This window comes from Coffea eugenioides, unplaced genomic scaffold, assembly GCF_003713205.1.
Source record: "Coffea eugenioides isolate CCC68of unplaced genomic scaffold, Ceug_1.0 ScVebR1_78;HRSCAF=398, whole genome shotgun sequence".
Lineage (NCBI taxonomy): Eukaryota > Viridiplantae > Streptophyta > Magnoliopsida > Gentianales > Rubiaceae > Coffea > Coffea eugenioides.
In genome coordinates this window covers 64,935-86,923 of record NW_020864659.1, presented here as the reverse complement: position 1 = coordinate 86,923, position 21,989 = coordinate 64,935, and the positions used below count along the sequence as shown (strand labels likewise).

Below are 21,989 nucleotides of genomic sequence, written 5' to 3'. Positions count from 1 at the left end.
GAACATCAGCTTATGAATCTAATAACTTCCTCTTCCTTCTTCCTTTCAAGATATTACAACTGGACTGTCCTATCCTATAAACCAGAAGCCGCCTTCCCCGACATTCATAGGTTAAAAAGAAAGACTGAAAATGGCAGCAACTGTTGTCTCTTTTGTTTCAAATCATCTCGCAACCTTACTCCGAGAGGAGGGAAGCCTATTGGGAGGGCTTCGACAAGAGGTCCAACTCATCAAGGATGAGTTGGGGCATATGAAAGCTTTCCTCAAAGTGGCTGAAGCAAAAGAAGATGATGATCCCAGGCTCCAAGAATGGATCAAGCAAGTGCGCGAAGCTGCTTATGACATTGAAGATGTTCTCGATGAATTTGTACTTCGCTTTGCTGGCTACCGACATCATGGATTCGGTGGCTCTCTGCAGAGAATTCTCAAAGCCATTAAGAGCTTGCGAGCTCGTCATCAGGTTGCCCGTGAAATTCAAAGCATAAAGTCCAAGATCAAAAATATTTCAGAAGGACGTCAGAGATACCAAGCCGAATTTGCATCGATGACCGTGTCACTGGATCTTCAACCATGAACGACTCATGGCTCTATAGCAGGGATGATGCACTTCTAGTGGAGGAAGGAAAATTGGTTGGCATTGACCAGCCCAAACAACATCTGATATCTAAGCTTCTCGAGAGGCACGATCACCAACTCAAAGTTGTTTCAGTGGTTGGAATGGGAGGACTCGGCAAAACTACCCTAGTCAAAAAGGTCCATGAAGATCCAGATGTTAGAAAGAATTTCTCAGTTCGTGCCTGGGTAACCGTCTCTCAAACATGCGACTTTCCAAAGCTCCTGAGAGACTTGATTTGGCAGTTATACGAGGAAGGGAAGAAACCAGTCCCACAATCGATCGAGCCCATGACTACCGCTGAGCTGAAAAAAATTGTCAAAGATTTTCTTCAACAAGCTGGAAGGTATGCAATTGTGTTCGATGACATGTGGGACGTGGAATTTTGGAATGAAATCAAATTTGCACTGCCTGAGGGTAACTACGGCAATCGTGTCATGCTGACAACACGAAAAGCCGATGTAGCCTCTGCCTCTTGCACAGAATCCCAGGGTTATGTCTACAGAATGGGGCCACTATCTACTGAGGATTCGTGGACCCTATTTTGTAACAAGATCTTTAAAGGTAATCGTTGCCCAACCTACCTGATGGATGTTGCAAAAGCTGTATTGGACAAATGTGATGGTTTGCCTTTGGCGATTCTTGCGATCGGTGGGCTCTTGGCTTCGAAGGACGTGAGCAGAGTAGATGAATGGGAGATCATTCAACACAGTCTTGGTGGTGAATTAGAAGGTACCGGTAAGTTAGAGAGAGTTAAAAGGATACTTTCTCTGAGTTACAACGATCTGCCTTCGCATCTCAAACCCTGTCTGTTGTATTTAAGCATTTATCCGGAGGATTGTCGAATACATTGTAGAGCACTGATTCAATTATGGATTGCTGAAAGATTTATAGAATGGAGAGGAGGAATGTGTATTGAAGATGTAGCGTGGGGTTATCTCAGTGAACTCGTCAATAGAAGCCTAATTCAAGTAACTGAAGTGTTTTACGAAGGATCGCCCCTCACGTGTCGAATCCATGACTTAATGAGAGAAGTTATTCTCATCAAGTCAAGGGAACAAAACATGGTCACAGTTACTATTGGACAACCAATGACGTGGCCATCTGAGAAGGTACGCCGTCTAGCAATCCATAGTAGTAGTAACAGTAGCAACATCCAATACCACCAACAAAGACAATATTTTTCCTTTGAACACCTTCGATCATTCATCACAGTTAGTTCCACCAACCCATTACTATCCAAAACTTTCTTATGCGAAGTTCTAAGGAGTAGCAAGTTGCTAAAGGTTTTGGAATTGGGAGGTCAAGAGATAGAGGAAACACCAAATGAGGTTTTCAACTTGTTGCATCTCACATACCTGAGCCTATGTGATACAAAAGTGGAAAGAGTCCCGAAAGCTATTGGAAAGCTTCAACACTTGGAATATCTGAATTTGGGGAACACTGGAGTTAGGGAATTACCCGTGGAAATCCTAAAGCTGCAAAAGCTTCGGCATCTCATAGTATTCCAACGAGTTGATCCCTCAAGTGCTGATTATGGATTTCATGGGTTTAAAGTTCCATCAAAATTGGGAGGGCTTCTCTCACTACAAACATTAAGCACCATAGATGCAAGCAGCGGATCTGTAATAGTTAAAGAGATAGGAAAATTGACCCAATTAAGAGAGTTATGTATTACACAGTTGAGAAGAGAGGATGGAAAGGAGCTCTGCTCCTCCCTTGTCAACCTCACCAGCCTTCGGCAATTAAGCATTGCTTCAATTGGAAAAGGTGATGATTATGAGATAATAGATCTAAATCATCATCAACATTCTCTTTCTTCTTCTTCTTCTTGTTCGTTTCTTCAATCTCTTCGTGTGCTAATTATGCGTGGCCGCTTAGAAAAGATGCCAATATGGATAACTCATCTTCAAAACTTGGTAAAATTAGATTTGATCTGGAGCGGGTTAAGGGCTGAGGAGGATCCGCTTGAATCCCTCCAACATTTGCCCAATTTGGGTGAAATTACTTTCTGTGGATCTTACCAGGAAGAAAGGTTATCCTTCAAGGCTGGAGGGTTCCTAAAGCTGAAACGGTTGTGGTTAAGGAGAATGGAAGGGTTGAGATGGATGACAGTGGAGGAGGGTACGTGCTCAAATCTCCAAAAACTAGTTCTGGAGCAACTTCCATTACTAGAGGACTTGCCTTCGGGAATTCAGCACTTGAGCCATCTTCAAGAGCTGCATTTGTATGAATTGAGTTCTCGACTGATGGAAAAGGTCAAGAATCAGGAGGAAGACAGTGAAGATTACAGAAGAATGACACACATTCCTGAAATTGTCATTGGTTCCGATACAGATGATGGTGGATGGAGAATCTGCCGGCTATGGGGGAAGCAGAAGAAAACATTCCTTGCCTAGCACTAGCAGCATCATGTGGCTTTCCTTTCTCTTTTTGTTTGCTTTCCCTTGGTATCTTTGACAAACCGCTTTCTCTTCTTCTTCTTCTTCTGTTTTTCTGAGAAGTTTCTGATGTTTTCTATCTTCTCCACCACGTGTATCTTGTTCATATGCTGCATTTTGTTAATGTATTTTTTTAAAACTATTTTTCTTTAATTTTAATTTCAGCAATGAAGCATGAGCTCAAAGATAACTGAGCAATCAATTTGCCCGCAAGTCTACATAAAGATTGCAATGCATATAGCATTGTGCGAAATTTGAGGCTGACAATCTTCTTTTCACTCTTCAATTTTAGATAACAAAAGCGTCTGATCCCAATTTTGATTTATTTCTAAAAGTTTCTCTAGATTTGCTAATTTTTTAGGAGCACAAAAATGGGATTTAAGAAGCTCCTCAACTTCTAGCTGCCTATATAAGAAAAAAATACCAAACAAATAAAGGGTGATTTACAGCTGATGCAGCTCACCAAAGAGTTGAAGGCCAAAATTGCAAAATCCATCCATCATACTACATGAATAACTTGCCACAAAATCGTGGTGTTTATTTCTCAATCCAAAAATATGTAGAGCTTTCTAGATTCATTTTCCAAACCAGATAGAGAAAAATAGGAAATGCATCAGATTTTCCTTGGTTTTTATACAGGGAAATAACATTGAAAATCTAAATACTCTATATGACGATCTAATAGCTAAATATCCTATTTCTGTCCTAAAATATGATAGTAACAAAAAATTAAATGGCATTCTCGTCATTTTGCCCTCAACGAAAGCTATCCTCTTTCTTGATTTCTTCCTCAACGAACCCCTGCCCCTTTTCTCTCTCTGGAAGTTCTAACTAGTTCTTTTTGTGAGCAACATAACTGATTCACCACCAATGGGTATTTTTTTCATGGTTTAAGGGAACCAAAAACGATACCAACTCCAAACCCGTTAAAACCCAATCCGCTTTTCAAGTTCCCGCCATGAACGGAGCAGTGGCGGCCCGGCCCACCACCAGCTGATATCACCGTTTTCGAATTCGGTTGCGCTGCTGCTTCTGCTGCTAAGGTCACCCTCGCGGCTTCTGCCCTGTTTCCGACGAGCTCGAACCTTGCCGTTGGGAGATTCTGCAGGCTCAAGGCTCCGACGCCCCTCAATTTCGCGTAGTCTTTTGACGGAAAAATAATTGGCAAGAAAAAAGGAGAATTTTCAGTTTAGCTTTTGAGGAAATGGTGAGGAGGGGTAAAATCCCAATCCTAAGTAGAGTTTCTTCAGTTCATATGGGTTTTTATCTATACTAGAAAAACAAAAGAGCTTGTATCTTTTTCTCTTTCATTTTTTAAGTTTCTATGTAATTTACCTCGGCTTGACACTTTGAGTTGGATATGAAAAAGACTTTTACTGCACTTATTTTTTCCTCTTTGTTTTTGGTTGGGTCTAGATATGGGTGGTATTGGATTGAAAACATGGGAAGGAAGCGGAAAGAGGTAATTTTGTTGTGGCAAAATGGGCGGGATGAATAGGATTTGTTTGGGTCTGAGATGGGACTAAGTAATATGGGTTTGAATTTAATCTTATTCATATATGTTTTGGAATTAATTTGGGCGGGATATCTTTGGAATAGGTATGGATTGATCCCGTCCAATACCCAAAATTTATTTTTTGTATTCTTTTTTATTTTTTATATAAATATAATATTTTTGATTTATTAAATTTCTTTTAGCCTTATTGTGAATTTATATTTTCGTGAATTCTTTTTTCCCTCAAATTTTCTTTTATTTATTTTCTATGTATATATATTTTTTAATCTTTGATTTCCTATGTTGCTAAATTTTAGTTGAGAAAAAAATAAGTCCTATAAAAACTTAAAGGACTTGTCTTTATGAGTATAAAGAAATGGCGTTTAGAACTATAAGCCATCATAAAACTATCAAAACTAGACAAAGTATTTGCTAATAAGAGTATAAATTAATGACTTTCATATTACTCCCAATATTCATTTTGATCAGTATTTTACTAGAAAAAGAGTTCAAAACCATTAAGTTCCCATTCTTTCGATATTTTTCAAAAAGTACTCTAAATTGAGATTGGCGACAGAATTTTTATGAAAAAAGAAAAAAATTAAAAAATTGATTTCTAAGGGACAAAAGAGCTCAGGAAACTAGATGGGGGGTTTTTAAGCATAATTACAAGGAAAAATGAAGGACCTAGTTGGAAGAATAAAAGTAATTTATTAGTGTCACTGACAGGTGCCGAACATGTGCAATAATAAATACCTGCTTAAATAAAATATAATTTCTGTAGATAATGATAAGCAGGGTCGAATCCACAGGGACTGGGGATAATTTATTTCTTTTAGAGTCCAGATATGGGGGGTTTTTGAAAATGATAGTAACTAAATTACTTGGAATAAATTAAAATAAAATAAAATAACTGCAACTCAACTAACTAATTATCACAATAAAAATAATAATGGACGAACTCTAGCCAAGAGACAACTTCGGAGATGGTTCACTTAATTCGATCACAGATGCAAGGATTATTCCAGTTACTATCTGATAAATTAGTTATAGTTGTCATACACGCGATAAACAACCAACTCTTCCTCAATTTGTCGATAGCCAAGGTACGACCGTTGACTATTTCTCTAATCAGGAAACAACCCTAGGTACGACCATAGAAGTTTAATTCCCTAATTGCATGAATAATTAAAAGAGCCTAATTCTAACCAATCAACACGCTACAAGGGTCTCTTTAAGTTAGCCTGTCTATCTCCCTGACACAAATCCAATCATGCCAGTTGCCACCAGTTTAGAATAATTAAACAATTACGGATTTAACTACCCTAATTGGCTTCAGGTTATTGAATTAATCTAGAATCCGGGCCCTGGATAATCGAATAATAAAACAACCATATGAACATAAAGCAGAAGATAGACAAATACCAGTGAATAATGGAAATAAATAAAAACTAATTCGATCTCACAAATTTAGTAGAACCAAATCCTTCGTTGTTCTTGACTAGACAAACTTAGCCACGCCTCATGAGAAAATCTTCAAGTAATTTCACTAAGGTCCAGGTAGAGCTGTTAAACGAACCGAGCTGTTCGGTAGCTCGGTTCGTTTCGGCTCGTTCGTGTTCGTGAAAGGCTCGTTCGAAATTTTAAACGAACCGAGTTCGAACGAATTTTTTTGTTCGATTAATAATCGAGCGAATACGAGCATGTTCGCGAGTTTTAACGAACGTTCGCGAACATGCTAAACGAACGTTCGCGAACACGAACATGTTCGCGAGTTTTAACGAACGTTCGCGAACATAGACATAATTATCATTTAACAAATTTAGGGTTAATTTTATGGCTGGACTTTTATATTTGGAGGGCAAATTTCTTTGTTTTATTTGTTGTTTTTATGTTAATGTTAGTTATATAGTTAATGAATAATAGAATTTAGTTACTTAGTGCTTTAATTATTTTTTAGAATTATTAATAATTTGCATGGCATATTTAAGGCATAAAATAATTTGGATTCGAGCATTTCGAACATGTTCGCGAACGGCTCGTTTATGTTAAACGAGTCGAACTCGAACTCGAACTCGAACACGAATTTTACTTAATGAACCGAACACGAACACAGGTTTGGAGTTCGAAAATTAACGAACGAACACGAACGTTGTTCGAACTGCTTAACGAACAGAGCTCAAACATGAGATACTCGGTTCGATTTGGTTCGTTTACAGCTCTAGGTCCAGGCCATCAAAAGAGCCAAGAAAGAAAAAAACTAAACTACCCTCAAAGCTAAGCTAAAACTATCGATTGATAAGAGTTCTTGTACGTTTGTCTCCTTTTTAAAGCCAACAATGACTAAAGCTTCTTATCCCTGTGGTCCCCTGCTGAAATTGAGAATCAAACCAAAAGTGGGGCTCTACCGAATTCCTTGCTTTTAGTTTCCTATTGCCCGTAGGACTCCAATCTCCTAATCAGCAAAGGAAATGCAATCTCTTTGTAGCACCATGTGGGCCCGGTTGTTTGAAATCCCAATTATTTCCAAAATGTCCCTCATTTTTGTAGTTTTCTGTTTCACTTCCTGAAATTGAGTCCAATACCAAATATAAGTAAATATTAATAATTAAAACAATATTTGGCAAGGATAAAGGAAAAAATGAAGGACCTAGTTGGAAGAATAAAAGTAATTTACTAGTGTCACTAAAAGACATACAACAATTGATTGAGTAAATTTCTGGTAAAATACTTGGGCCCCAATGGATACCCAAGAATTTCTTAAAAATTTCCATCAATTAATGGGAATAAATGGAATTAAGTCCCATTTCAAACTCAACGTTAAAATTATTGTCACCTTTAGATAGATTGGTTATTGCGTTGTTGGATCATAGATGCAGATTTTCTTCTGTTTCCTACGACTTGCTGTAGAATTATTATGGAAAATTAAATTAGTGAAAAGGGTGCCCTTGAAGCCCTAATCAATAAAGGGTTCAGTACAAAATGTACCAGTATGTGTACATGAAAATACATTTCACACATGAAGGCCTTCAATATATAGCCGAACATTGTGCTTTCTTTATCAAATAAGGTTCCAAGCATGCCCATTTCTTGAAAATTTCCCTGTTATTAACTGGACTTGACAGAGTGGAGAAGGTGTAGATTTGTTGGAATTCTTTTATCTTGTTTTACAATTTTCAAGGAAGGATGAGATGGGCTTTTATAGACTGTCTGTTGTCTAGTGATGTGCTTTGTGTTTGTGTCTGTTATACGCATATAACGTTGTCTGCAGCGACTGGCTAAGGTTTTGGCGCTTGGATTGGGAGGTCAGATTTGAAATTGAAATGTTTTTACCATTGGAGGGTTGGGCTAGAGGTTTCTTTCTGTAACCCTTTCGAAATAGCTTTGGGCTTAGCCGGAAGCTTTCTCCATGGCCCAGATTCCGGTGGAGCGGTTGGGGCAGGAATAGTGTGAAGTAGTCTGGGGCAATGAACAAGGTCATGATGTCCCAACCTTCCATAGTGTAGGCAGAAAGAGAAGTTCTCCACCTGGATGGGTTGCAAGTAGCCGTCTAGCAGGATGGAATGGGGCAAAGTTGAGTGTAAATCAACTTCTATGCAGAGGCGGGCAAAACGACCCCTTTCTGTGTTGGTTGTCTTGGCATTAATCTTTAACAGATTCCGGATCCAGATTGGTGTGATTGTTGGTTCGGCCTCCAGAACGTTGAAGTATGGACTCCCTCTCTCATTGTCTCTTCGTTGATGACATTATCGTCTATTCCAAAACTGATCTAACTTCTCTTAAAACCATCAAATTTGTGTTGGATTCATTCTGTAATGGTCTCTGGTTTGAAGATTAATCTTTCTAAGTGAAAAATTCTCTTCTCCAACAACACTGATCCTTCTGTTAGAGCAAATTTTTCCAACCCTTTAGGTATCATGTCCCACCTCAGATTTGGGCAAGTATCCCCCTCAACATCCAAAAAGCCCCAACCAAAACCTTCCAATTTTTGTTGGAAAAAGTCCTACATAAACTTGAAGGATGGAAGGCTAATCTTCTATCATTGGCTGGCACACATTCCATCATCCAACAGAGTATTGCTTCCATTCCCAACTACTTTTTCCAAGCTGCACATGTCCCTAAAAAGATTTGTGATGCCATTGATAGGGAACGAAGAGCTTTTCAAACCCCTCTAAAAGAAAAATCCACCTGATCAATTGGGACGTTGTCACCCTCAATAAGAACCAAGGTGGCCTTGGCATCAAACAAATTGCTTTACTCAACAAGGCAGGCTTAGCAAAACTGGGATGACACATCCTAAAAGACTCCCCCAAGCCTTGGGTAAAACTTCTCTCAAACTTATATGTAAATAGACCTCAATCTTTATTGGCCAATAAATTGGTTTTTACCATCTCGTATGGCTCTATAAATCTGAAGGTGACTTCACTTGGCAATGACATTCTACAACAAGGCATGGCTGGAATGTAGGGGATGGAAAATCCCTGAGGGTGTGGACTACTAAGTGGTTTTCTTTAGAAACCCTTAGGAGTCAAATTCAGGGTCCTCTACTTCCACATGAAGACCAATTACTAGTGGCTGATCTCTTCTCCGATCATGGAAGAGATGGAGTTTTAATAAGCTCTCCTTCTCTTTTCCCAAAGAGATCACCAATAGTATTCTTTCCACTCCTAGAGCCCATCGTGCTACGCTACATGATTGCCTAGAGTGGATCCCCTCTTCAAATGGCAAATTTCAGTAAAATTCTGCCTATTAGTTGGCCACCAAGAACATTATTCCACTCACCCAAATCCTGACCTTTCCTTCAGTTGGATTTGGAAACAAAAATTTCCAAATAAAGTCAAACGCTTCACCTGGCTAGCTGCCCACGGCAAACTAGCAACCAAACATGTCCTCCATCATAGACACATTATTCAAGACGACTCTTGCCCTCTCTGTTCCCTCCAATCTGAAGAATTGGACCATTTCTTCCGGACTTGCCCTCTAGCCCAAACTTTTTGGATAAAGCTGAAACCACCCTGGAATCTTCAACACCAGGATCTAGAATTCAAAGTATGGCACAAAAGTTGCTGCACATCCTCCATACCCTCACCTTATCACTGCATTTCTCGGGGAATCATTCTTTCTTTTGCCTGCTGGACCATTTGGACATTTCGAAATAAAACAATCTTCGAACCCCATAAGGAAGTGTATGTGTTCGTGTTCCTGTTTTGTGTATGTAACTATGTCTATGTCAATAAGGATGAGCTTATATGAATTGTTGTACCATGTAGAGCATATATCAAGTCATGTTGAGATCATGAGCTCAACACTTTCAGCTAATAAGTAGAGGAATCAATTTGCCTGCCTATATATTAATTGCAATGCACATAGCATAGTGCCAAATTTGAGAATGACAATCCTCATTTCACTCTTCAATTTTAGATAACAAAAGGTATGATCCCAATTTTGATTTATTTCTAAAAGTTTCTGTAGATTTGCCAATTTTCTAGGAGCACAAAATGGGATTAAGAAGCTCATCAAGTTCTTGCTGTGTGTCTAAGATAAAAACTAAACAAATAAATCCGTCATACATGAATAACTAGCCACAGAATCACAGCGTTTATCCCTCAATCGAAAAATATGTAGCTTCCTAAAATTGCATCAGATTTTCCTTGGTTTCTTATATCATTTTATTGAAAATCTAAATATTGTGATGATCTTAGAGTTAAATATCATTTTATTTCTGTCCCAAAGTATAATACGTAGTCACAAAATTAAATGGCATTCTCGTCATTTTGTCCTCGTCAAAAGCTATCCTCTTTCTTGATTACTTCCTCAAAACCCGAAAGAGTTTGCTGTTGGAGAAAGCTTTAGATACAAACATATATTGGTTTGGATTATGCAGACCCTAGTTAAAAACTTCTTATCTGTTCTTTTATCAGGCAAGTTAGGTAAGCTGAATATTGTTATGATTTTGGTGGTGTGAATTTATAGAAATTCCAAATAGATTTTCAGCTTGCTCTCTCTAGAAAAGACTATAAAATTCCAAATAGATTGTTGAGTTTTCCTTATATACACAAAAGATTTTATCAAGATCTGCAAGTTAGTACAAATCTTTAAGTGGCACGGAAGAAACTATAGCTGAAATTGGGCATGCTCTTAGTGAAAACACTGTGTACAAACATATATACGTACTAGTAATCTATATCTATATCTATATGTATTGCAGAAGGGGTTTTCAGCAGAGACCCTCTCAATGGTTTCCAAATTTCTCATTCTTTTTTCTAGATTTTTGTATTTATTTTAATACATAAAAAGTAGTGGGTTATAACCAATCCTATCACCAATCAAATTTAAAATTTAAAACATTCCCACTATCTACTTCATAAACCGTTTATAGTTTATTATTTATACTTTAAATCCTTTTTACTCCTTAATTAAAGGCAAATGCTCATTCGTATGCTATTTTAATACAATGTTACATTTTTATAATTAAGAAATATTTGTCACCACACTAACCCTATAACCACCCCTACAAATGAGCTTTGCAAATTACAATCATGTTTCAAAAAAATCACAAATGTGCAACTAAATGTAGAGTTGAGGGGGTAAAGTGCAGCTAAATGTAAAGTTAAGGGGTTTACTATATTTAACCCTAAAAAAAATCCCAAGAACAAAACAAGTAGTGGGTTATAGATTTTGTCTAGATTTTTGTATTTATTTTAATACATAAAAAGTAGTGGGTTATAACCAACCTTATCACCAGTCAAATTTAAAATTTAAAACTTTCCCATAATCTACTTCATAAACCGTTTATAGTTTGTTATTTATACTTTAAATCTTTTTTACTCCTTAATTAAAGACAAATGCTCATTCACATGCTATTTTAGTACAATTTTAATTCGGAAGCATACAACATGATCAAGAAACAGCAGAACCAATTAGCACTAGATTTTGACCCAAAAAAAATTAGGCCTAGATGCCACTGGCACGTTGCCGTAACTTGTGATGCCAATTAGGACTATTTAGCGTGCTACGCACGGTGCTGACATTATTGAAAAAATAAAAATAAAAGGGTGAATTAAAAAAGGTTAAAAAATTGTACCAACACAATTAAAATATAATATCTGTCTAACAATAGTTTGAAATATGATAGAATGTGTATATTATTCAAAATTTAAATTTTTTCGAATGGTACTTCTAAAACAGGTTATGTTATGCAAAGGGGTTGTTGATTTAAATCTGGTGTAGCTAGCTCTCTCAAGGTTCTCTCGTCCGCCATGATTTCAATCTCCTCTTCAATTTCACTAGAAGGTTCAACCAAGTTAGACGACCTTGCTCGTTGCTTAGTTTGCTTTGTCAATAGACGTGCTGTCTTCTCTATCTCAGGATCGTATTGCAATTCACCTGTATGCGAAGATCGAGGCATAAACTAGCAACAGAATAAATAAAAATAAAAATAAAAATCAAATAAATCAATAAGGCACCAGTCCCCAACAACGGCGCCAAAATTTGTTGGCTTGTCAAACCAGCAAAAATAAAAGTTCCTACTCTAAAAATAAGAATTCGAGTGTAGCGGTGAGTAGGGTCGTATCCACAGGGATTGGGTGATTTATTTCTTTGTGAAAAATGGGGGATTAGGAGAAATTAACCAAATAGCTCACTTGAATAAAAATAAAGACAGTATGACAAAATTAAATAAAACTAAACCAAGGATAGGTAACACTCTAGTCGAAGGTCTAATTTCCACTTTGGTTCATTTAACTGATCATCGATGCAAAGGTGAAATCACTTATTCATGAATAAACTGGTTATGGTTGTCAACACGCTCTGACAACCTGCCTCTCCTTACTGTTTCGATAACCACAACACGCTCTGTGGCTATTTCTCTTGCCAATTAAGCAACCCTAAACAAGTTCTTAGGATTTAACCTATCGACTGCATTAACAATTAGAGAAGCTACCAATTCTAACTAACAAACACACGGGCTCGGTTCATTTAAGTTAGATTATATATTCCCGTAATATAAATTCGAAAGTCTCTTTTACAATCAAATTATATCATGCGCCACAGATACTAAAACCATCAAACAATTACGGATTTGATATTTTAGATGGCAATAGACTATTTCAACAATTAAATATTGATCAGGTATTTAATGGTAGAAAATAGTCATAATCGTGAATGACATAGAATATATAAATACTCAGAAATAGATGAAGCAAATAAATCAAATTAGATCTCACAGAATTGTCGAACCAAAATTTCAATTATCCTTCAACTAGAAAAGAAATTAGCCGCTCCTCATGGTGAATTCACGGCCACAAAATACTAGGATCTATAGTCTTTCAAGTGGAAAAGAGGAAAAAAATTAGCCACTCCCTGGCCGAAGGCTTTTGTCCTTCTTATACTCCCCACCTTCTTTCTCTCACCAAAAGAGTCCCCTTTTTATTCTAATTCTAATAAGTATAGTGCTAATAAAAAGGAAACCAAATGTTTTATCCCTAAAATAACTAACTAATAGAGTTTATCTCAATCAAGAAACAAAGATTTCGTTTCAATTGGTCAATAGAAATAAAGAGTCGGCCTCGGCCTCGCTTCAATTCTTGCGACATTGGGACTTCTCAACTGATTAAGACGTGGTCATGTCTTTTAAACTATTGTCTTCTGAAAATCCAGTCATTAATGACCCTTTTACTCCATTCTCATCAACAATTCCTAAAACAACACCAAGATTCGAATATGAGTGAAACTTATCGATTAACACCATATTTTAGCAAAGTAAAGGGGAAAATATTCACCAATTATATGCACAATTAGCCTCTTAACAAATTTCCCCACACCTAAACAATGCTTGCCCTCAAGCATTCACTTCTCAAGAATCACAGTCAAGATGGCAAATATTTCGTAGCACAGTGCATACTAACACAAGTATCATGTCTTCTCAACAATGTTATCAAAATCAGGATGCACAAGATTCAACAGCCCTCACACGGATAATAATGTATACACTCTGCACTCAAGTGTTTAAGGGACATTTAGCACTCAAATCAACTCCATGAAATGACATTACCATAAGCTTGCTAATATATCACATTTCCACCATTTAAAATGAATTCAATGCAAAAATCAAAGGGTCTTTATAAGCATTGTAACGAGACTTGGGTTAAGGGTTGGATAAAAGGGAATTATTTAGGTGTAAATATATCAAAGGAAACATCAATAACATTCTGCATGAAATCAAACTCCTTTATCATTCATATGTATAGATGGCTTCCAGGTGTGTCAATAACTTCACTAAACTTGGCAAGTGCAAACGCAATTTAGGCATTAGCCCAACTATCACAAAACAACACAAGTGCACTTTACAACAAATTTTTTTTTTCTTTTTCTTCTTTTTTTTCTTTCGATTTTTCTCCTTTTTTTCATTTTCTTTTCATTTTTGCATTTTTTTCTTTCTTTTTTTTTTCTTTTGAACCGACATAACTATCACACTTGCCAACCATAAACGTACTTTTGGAACACATTTGAAATTGTTATGCAAGAATATTATGGTATTCCTTTGACCCAAGGTTCGAATGAGAAAGTTTAAACAAAAGGTTTAAGGTAACAAATTTGGCTATTAAACAAAGAAAAAGATTGAGGCTCAAACAGGGTTAACTATGGGTGAACATAATTAGGGAAGGCATTTAGCAAGTCAAAAATGGTTAAGCCTAATTGCCCTTATCATTTTAATGCATCAATTTCAAGCATGGTCTTAACATGTATAACAAAGCAAGTTCTAGAATGTCAAATCATGTGTGATATCACTCAACAAAAGAAGATAGAGCAAAATATATTAAATTGCTCATAAAGCCCAAAAGCTCACAAAGTGGTTAAAATTATGTCAAATCTAGCACATCCATCATTCAAATCAATTGCGAGAAAATAACAAACTCAAGCTAGTAGCATTGCCCTACTCATATTTGCATTTCAACTGCATTTTCATCCTACCTAAACTGTATTTTAGTTGTCTCAAAATTCCAAATATAGGAATGACCACAAATTTTCATACCACAAAAAATACCCCTCCCCCACACCTAAACATGACATTGTCCGCAATGTAAGATATTAAGAGCAATAGAAAGGCAGAGGGACATCCCTGAACATGAAGATCAAGAATGCGGGGCAAAGGGCGGTGAGAAACCCACAGAAACGAAGTAAGCCGCCAAGTTTTCCGCCATCCGCGAACTTTGAAGCTCGATATTGGCAATTCGATTGTCTAGATGTTGTATCTGCGCGTGCAAACTCTGGAACTGAGCATCCCATTTAGATGGTGGACATGACGTGGATGTCGAAGGACCTGCATTGTCCGTTTCTTGTTGGAACTTGGTGGAACTTCAGGCGAGCAGTCCCACGGAGGTGCGTTCGCCGATGATAGAGCAGCAGAGACCAAAGGTAGAAGATGGCACTTGGAGGCTCGGTCAAGGCTGTGGGAAAAGGAAAGGAAAAGGAACAAGTTAGGGTAATTGAGACAAATGGAAGAGGAGAGACAGCAGCCCTTGCTCATAAGAGAGTCGGGCCCAAACCGAATTGGGGATGATGTTTTTTTTTTTTGAATCACTTAAATCAAACTCAAGACGATGCTACAAGGCATGGTCACGCTTTATAACAAAAACTTTTCTGCCCATCCAACTTGAAAGTCCATAGTGCACTCCGAACATAAGCCGTGGGCACGTCTTATAACAGAATGTCTTGAAAATCTACGATCTGCATTTAGCATAAAGCGTGGGCATGTCTTATAATCGAAAGTCGTCTGCCTATAAGTTTACCTACAATAAAAAGTTTCGGTCAATAGGAACCAAAATAAACTCACCTTTAACACAAAAATACGAAATAAAAAAAACATAAAATGACTCAAAATTGAAACTCTTGGATTGCCTTTCAAGTAGCGCCTTTCTTTAACGTCTTTGGCTAGACAATACCAGTGCTCAATCAAGGTGTAACTCAAATTTCTTTGCAACTCTTGACATTTCTTGCGAATCCAAATTGAGATTGATTACAACCTTCAAAGCATCTCTACCATTTAATTCAAATTTTTGCTGCAATGAAAGGGTCAATTACATCTATAACAAAAAAGAATATGTCTCACTGGAACATTTAATGGCATCACAAATATTGAATTTTATTATTTCACCATCAAATTTCATTGTCAAGGTTCCTGAATAAACATCAATTTTTGTTTTAGATGTCATTAAAAATGGTCTGCCTAACAAAATTGAAGGTGAAACAGAAAAGTCATCGTCCATATCTAACACATAGAAATCTGCAGGAAAAACCAATTTATCAACTTGAAGTAGAATATCCTCCAATACCCTATCAGGATATGCATTAGACCTATCAGCAAGTTGCATAATGGCACTCGTTTCTTTTAAGGGTCCAAGATTCAGAGAATTATAAATGGAACGAGGCATGATATTTATTGCAGCTTCTAAATCTATCAATGCTTTTTCGACCTTAACATTCCCTATTTTACAAGGAACAGTAAACATACCTGGATCCTTATGTTTAGAAGGCAATTTCTGTTGTAGGACCGCTGAAACACTTTCTCCCATATAAATCTTTTCACAGCCCTTTAACTTTTTCTTAGTGGTGAACAATTCTCTAAGAAATTTTGCATATTGAGAAATTTGCTTAATGGCATCAAGAAGAGGAATATTTACCTCAACTTTGCGAAAAATGTCAAAAACTTCTTGCTCTTGCTCCTCCTTAGATTTTGCAAATCGATTGGAAAATGGAGGAGGAGGTGTCACCACTACTGACGATTCATCCCCAAATTTTTGCTGCGGCACATCTTTAGGTTTGGGTGTCACTTCTTCTTTCTCAATAGCCTCCTCAATGGCCTGCTCAAAAATTCTCTGACTGGGTTGTGGCAACTCTTTGCCATTCCTCAATGTAATTGCACTCACATTTTGCTTGGGGTTGATAATAGTCTATGAAGGCAACTTTCCTGAACCTTGAGACTCCCATCGATTAAATGCAGACGCTAGTTGGCTCACTTGATTCTCCAAATTTTGAATACTAGCTCTCGTCTCCTGTTGAAATTGCTGTGCATTAGTGGCTAACGATTTAACAATTTCTTCAAGTGATGTACCTGATTTTGAAACCAATTGCTGTTGGTGAAATCCCGGTGGCCTTGAAGCATAACTGAAATTTGGATGATCTTTCCACCCTGAATTGTAGGTGTTTGAATAAGGATCATATCGCCTTTGAGGTGGGCTAGGAAATCCGCCAACTGCATTCACATATTCATTTGGATCATCTTGTAGTGTGGGACACGTATCAGTCTGATGGCTAGAAGCATAGCAAATTCCACATGTTTTGGCTTGCTGAACCTGTCTTACAACCAATTTTTCCACCAAAGAGGTTAGAGAGTCCAATTGTTGTTCAATAGAGGAAATACTCACCTCATTGACTTTTCTAGGAGCATAATCTTGTCTCTCACCGAATTGTTGACCATTGGCTGCCATACTTGAAATTGACCTTCTCGCTTCCATTGGCGTTTTATTCACCAACGCTCCTCCACTGGCTGCATCAATGATTTTCCTATTTGTTGCTGATAATCCCTCGTAAAAATATTGAATGAGAAGTTGATCAGGGATTTGATGGTGAGGACAACTTGCACATAGCTGTTTGAATCTTTCCTAATACTCGTGCAAGGTTTCTCCATTAAATTGTCTAATCCCACAGATATCTTTCCTAATGCTTGCAGCACGGGAAGCAGGAAAAAATTTCTCAAGAAATTGCTGCTTCATATCAGTCCATGTGGTAATTGATCCAGAGGGCAAATAGTAGAGCTAGTCCTTTGCTTTATCAGCTAAAGAAAAAGGAAAGGCCCTTAATTTTATTTGCTCCTCCGTAACTCCTTGGGGCTTCATGGTTGAGCATACCACATGAAATTCCTTGAGATGCTTGTGAGGATCTTCACCTGCGAGTCCACGAAAAGAATGAAGTAAGTGAATTAATCCAGATTTCAATTCGAATGGTACTTCTAAAACAGGATATGTTATGCAAAGGGGTTGTTGATTTAAATCTGGTGTAGCTAGCTCTCTCAAGGTTCTCTCGTCCGTCATGATTTCAATCTCCTCTTCAATTTCACTAGAAGGTTCAACCAAGTTAGACGACCTTGCTCGTTGCTTAGTTTGCTTTGTCAATAGACGTGTTGTCTTCTCTATCTCAGGATCGTATTGCAATTCACCTGTATGCGAAGATCGAGGCATAAACTAGCAACAGAATAAATAAAATAAAAATGAAAATCAAATAAATCAATAAGGCACCAGTCCCCGGCAACGGCGCCAAAATTTGTTGGCTTGTCAAACCAGCAAAAATAAAAGTTCCTACTCTAAAAATATGAATTCGAGTGTAGCGGTGAGTAAGGTCGTATTCACAGGGACTGGGTGATTTATTTCTTTGTGAAAAATGGGGGATTAGGAGAAATTAACCAAATAGCTCACTTGAATAAAAATAAAGACAGTATGAAAAAATTAAATAAAACTAAACCAAGGATAGGTAACACTCTAGTCGAAGGTCTAATTTCCACTTTGGTTCATTTAACTGATCATCGATGCAAAGGTGAAATCACTACAAGAATTTTGGTCATCAGTGATAACTACTTTTCGTCACAAATAATCAAAAAGTCGTCACTGATGACCATTATTGACAACATTTCAGTTGTCGCAAGGTCGTCACTGAATCTCCGTCGGTAAAAGTATACAGTGACGACTTTAAAGTCGTCAGTAAATAGAACCTTTTTTATGACAATCTATGTCGTCAGTAAAAGATGAAATTATACAGTGACGACCTTAGAGTCGTCACTGAATGAAACTTTTAATGACAACATATGTCATCAGTAAAAGCTATAAATCTAGTGACAACACCTTCTCTTGTCAGTGATGCAAGTGATGCATGAAGGGACGATAGTGAGGGCATAGGGGAATTAGTGACGACTTTGTTGTCAATAAACCCCTGATCAACTGTGACAACATTCCCTTATCAATAGACAGTTTTGATTGAGTGATAATAACAATTGTCAATAAAGACATCCTGCCTAGAAAAATACTACTCATTTACAACACCTTACACATGACTTTCCTACTACAATAATATCTAAAAAATGAAAATATCAGCAATGTTTAATAAATAACAAATGTAGCCACCCGTTACAATAGAATATGCCAAAATAATATATTAAATATTCAAATGTCATAAATAAGTGCAACATCATAGTACAAATAGTTTCATAAGTTTGAGTAGAACAAATACTACTCATATAAGTCAAGGCTGCACTAAAAAACATATTCCAAGTCCCAAAACATTTCCTGCGCTTCTGAAACATTTTCTAAACTTAAGACAGCACTATAACCACAGTTTTTGAGCCGACATGTAAGCCGTACTGCTAATCTTCTTCGAAACCTCCAAAATGAGCAATATATCTGCAATAAAGTAGTAAAGTTATTAGTAAAGTTATCAGGTGACAAAAGCAAAACAGTCTCTAATTGCTAAATAAACAACAAAAGTAACAAGCATTCACTAATCTGATACCACCGTAATGAATGCAGCAATTGCAGCAGAAATAGAGTGATAAGGGGGAGAGAAACTAGACTTGAGGAAGAAGAAAGAGAGATATTATTCAAAATGATATTTCCATGTTGCCCAATCCAGATTTCTGCATTCTTATACAGCTCAAGAATAACAAAATAACTACTTGATTGTTGACTCAGCACAACAGTCTAACTAACAAGGAAGATTCCCTTTAACTACTTGAAGGAAATACATTTCGCATGTACTAAACTGGTATTCTTCAAGTGAAATACTATACTAGAAATACATTAATTCTTCAAGTTGAAACTGACAATCCACTGCAGAGAGACCAAACAGTACTATACTGGTATTAAAGGCTAGACGGACACAAATTAATGGAAGGGGAGAAGATGGAGAAGGGGAGAGTATGTGTAACAGGTGAGCAAGGAGGACTAGGTAGGTAGGTGGCAGTTCTTCTCATGGCTGGTAAGACATAACAAAACTGTTTACCCCAATGAAGAAAAAGCAATCTTTAGAACTGAAGTCTGTAGAGCTGAATCGGATTCCACCCTGCATGCCATCCGGAGGATTGTAAATGGATTGATGGTCTGTGGAAAAAAAAATTAGTGCACAGGAGTGTGTGTAGGAGGAAAGAGTTGGTGGATTGGATTGATGATCCGAATTTGATTGCTGAAGACATCGGTGGGGTAGAAAAATCTTGTTTCTGCAAATTTTGCCTGGATGTCAAGAAATGATATGTTTTTGCTGCAATGGATGGAAACAGGGAAAAACTGGGAACTGTGATAATTGCAGGCCTTATCTACTACACAAGATGCCTTGGTTGACTACCAAAGAATGAGGAGTGTTAACGGTTGTAAAGAGGAGGTTTGTCACAAATGAAGACCAATTTTGGCATCAGCAATGTTTCTTTAATCTGTCAAAATACTGTCAAAGATGAATAAATCTTCTGTTTTGTTCGTCCATCACTACTATACTACCACTCTGCTATACAAGAGGAATATTCCTTTTAGAATAGTCACGTAATCAAATCAGTAATCTTACAATACAAGTCAGCGATTGATAAAATGTTCACGTAATCAAATGCAGTATTCTCCCAACCCAACACAAGTCGGAGATTGATTAAATTGTTCACTTAACACTTGGGACTGTATATCTTGTTCCGTCAAAAGTTTTTAGCTAACTCATTGGCCATGAAAAGTTTTTAGCTAACTCATTGGCCAAATGACAATAATAATCTTTTCTATTCTTTAGCCCTTCTGTGCTCCTCAAATTAATATCATGAAACAGAAACACTATTGAAGCTTTTTTTTTTGTGTAATGTTATTGTTTCATGATAACAAAGCTATGATAAAGCCACAAATGTACTCCCAGGATCAAAACACCATCTGATTAGAACCTTGTGTTGACAGAAGTAATTCTTAAATGTCCCTCCTCAGTCTTGATATTACAAGTTAATATTGTCACCTACCAAAAAAAAACAACTTCCAGCATGCTAAAAAGTGAATTCCCTATGATTTCATCCGCAAGCTTCATTCATAAACCTTCAGCAAGCGAAACTTTGAACTAACTTTAATTAAAACAAGACTAAACAACACCTGACAAGGCAATTATGCAAATTAACTGAGAAACAAACCTCTGCAACTACTTTCTATACTTCAGAAATTTTTTTCTTTTCTTCCCCAACCATTCTCATGCAATTTCTTTATTCAACTTAGATGCATTCATGCGAACAAACCAAGAAAAACTTGATTGATTTGTTAACTAAACAGAAAACACCGGAGCTTGGAATCAAAAAGAAAGAAGAAAGGAAAAAAAAGGACTGTCGAACACAGCCTACATCCAAGCAATCACAGCTTTGAATCACAGGCCCTTAAAACAAACTTAAATCATGGACAAGAGCGAAAACCACCCAAAGTTAGCAGCTCACATTACTTCAGTTTCACGGGAGAAACTGATACACCATATACATAAGCTCCCCATCAAAAGATACAAAGCACAGCTTTAAGAAAGAACAAAGGAGCATCCAAAACTTCAGGTTCCTAAAATTTCCTAAAGGTTTCTGGGCTCCGGCAGACCGAAGCTTTCTTTGCTCCCACAAAGCAAGCTCTTTCTGCTGCAACAATTGTAGCTCAAACCCAAACAGATTCAGCAGCCAAACCGACATTAACTTTCGTAAACTCATAATCAAAATGCCATGTTGTACATACAAGAGGATAAGAGCTAACAAAGTGAAAGTTTGCAAATTCTAATTCATTCAAAAGGTCTCCACCAGTTCTGAATTTACCTATGGGAGTTCACTTAACAAGTTAACACTCACACTTGGTCGGCATTATGAAAAGGAAAACAGCAGTGAAAGTCTTGTTTCATGGTAAAGCAAGTCAAAATCTCTCAAACGGGCTCTTAAGCAAAACTCCACAGAAACGTAAGAAAACAGTTACTTAAACAAGTGAACGAACAGGAGCACAACAGAAGGTAGCAGGCTTACTGATTGCTGTTTTAAATCGTAGCATACTCATATATGAGATTATTATCAAACAACAAACCAACCAAAAAGGAAATTCAAACCATTCCAGAAACTTCAACAATTCAAAAGATCAAAATTTTTATTGCTGCAATAGAGAATAGGGCTCTAATCTGTCTACATTGCTGCAGCAGGACAAGGAGCACCGTCCTTGTTGCAGCAACTCTCAGCTACTGGAATTGCTCGCATAACAGCGAGGGAATGGGAAAAGAGGACAGTGTGCCTTTAGTTCAAGGCTAATGACTTTCTAAACACAGCCCTGATAGCTGATATGTTCATAGTATCCCACTCCAGTTGCAAACGAAAACAAGATTATCAAATGAAACCACAACTTTAGCAATCCCAGAAAGAAAAGACTGC

At 37.2% G+C, this 21,989-nt stretch overlaps 2 protein-coding genes across 2 annotated transcripts; one reads left to right on the top strand and one right to left on the bottom strand.

Annotated features, from left to right (window-relative positions):
• Positions 1 to 570: 570 nt before the first annotated feature.
• LOC113758920 (disease resistance protein RPM1-like) lies at positions 571 to 3,012 on the top strand. The gene has a single exon (XM_027301595.1). It carries the CDS (start codon positions 571 to 573, stop codon positions 3,010 to 3,012), a length of 2,442 nt encoding a protein of 813 aa, XP_027157396.1.
• Positions 3,013 to 9,455: 6,443 nt separating this feature from the next.
• LOC113758919 lies at positions 9,456 to 17,064 on the bottom strand. The gene is made up of 3 exons (XM_027301594.1): positions 16,567 to 17,064; positions 15,705 to 16,500; positions 9,456 to 9,586 (listed from the first exon to the last, which is right to left on the bottom strand). Exons 1-3 carry the CDS (start codon positions 17,062 to 17,064, stop codon positions 9,456 to 9,458), a joined length of 1,425 nt encoding a protein of 474 aa, XP_027157395.1.
• Positions 17,065 to 21,989: the final 4,925 nt, after the last annotated feature.

What these genes read in the sequence shown, in the direction of transcription:
- LOC113758920 (XM_027301595.1), top strand. Translation starts at nt 571, where the DNA reads ATGAACGACTCATGGCTCTATAGCAGGGATGATGCACTTCTAGTGGAG.
- LOC113758919 (XM_027301594.1), bottom strand. Translation starts at nt 17,064, where the DNA reads ATGGAAGCGAGAAGGTCAATTTCAAGTATGGCAGCCAATGGTCAACAA. An exon ending in TTCAAAATTTGGAGAATCAA is followed by an intron (nt 16,501 to 16,566) that starts GTGAGCCAACTA and finishes TTGCCTTCATAG; the next exon opens with ACTATTATCAACCCCAAGCA. An exon ending in CTTGACAATGAAATTTGATG is followed by an intron (nt 9,587 to 15,704) that starts GTGAAATAATAA and finishes TTTGAATTCTAG; the next exon opens with ATCCTGGTGTTGAAGATTCC.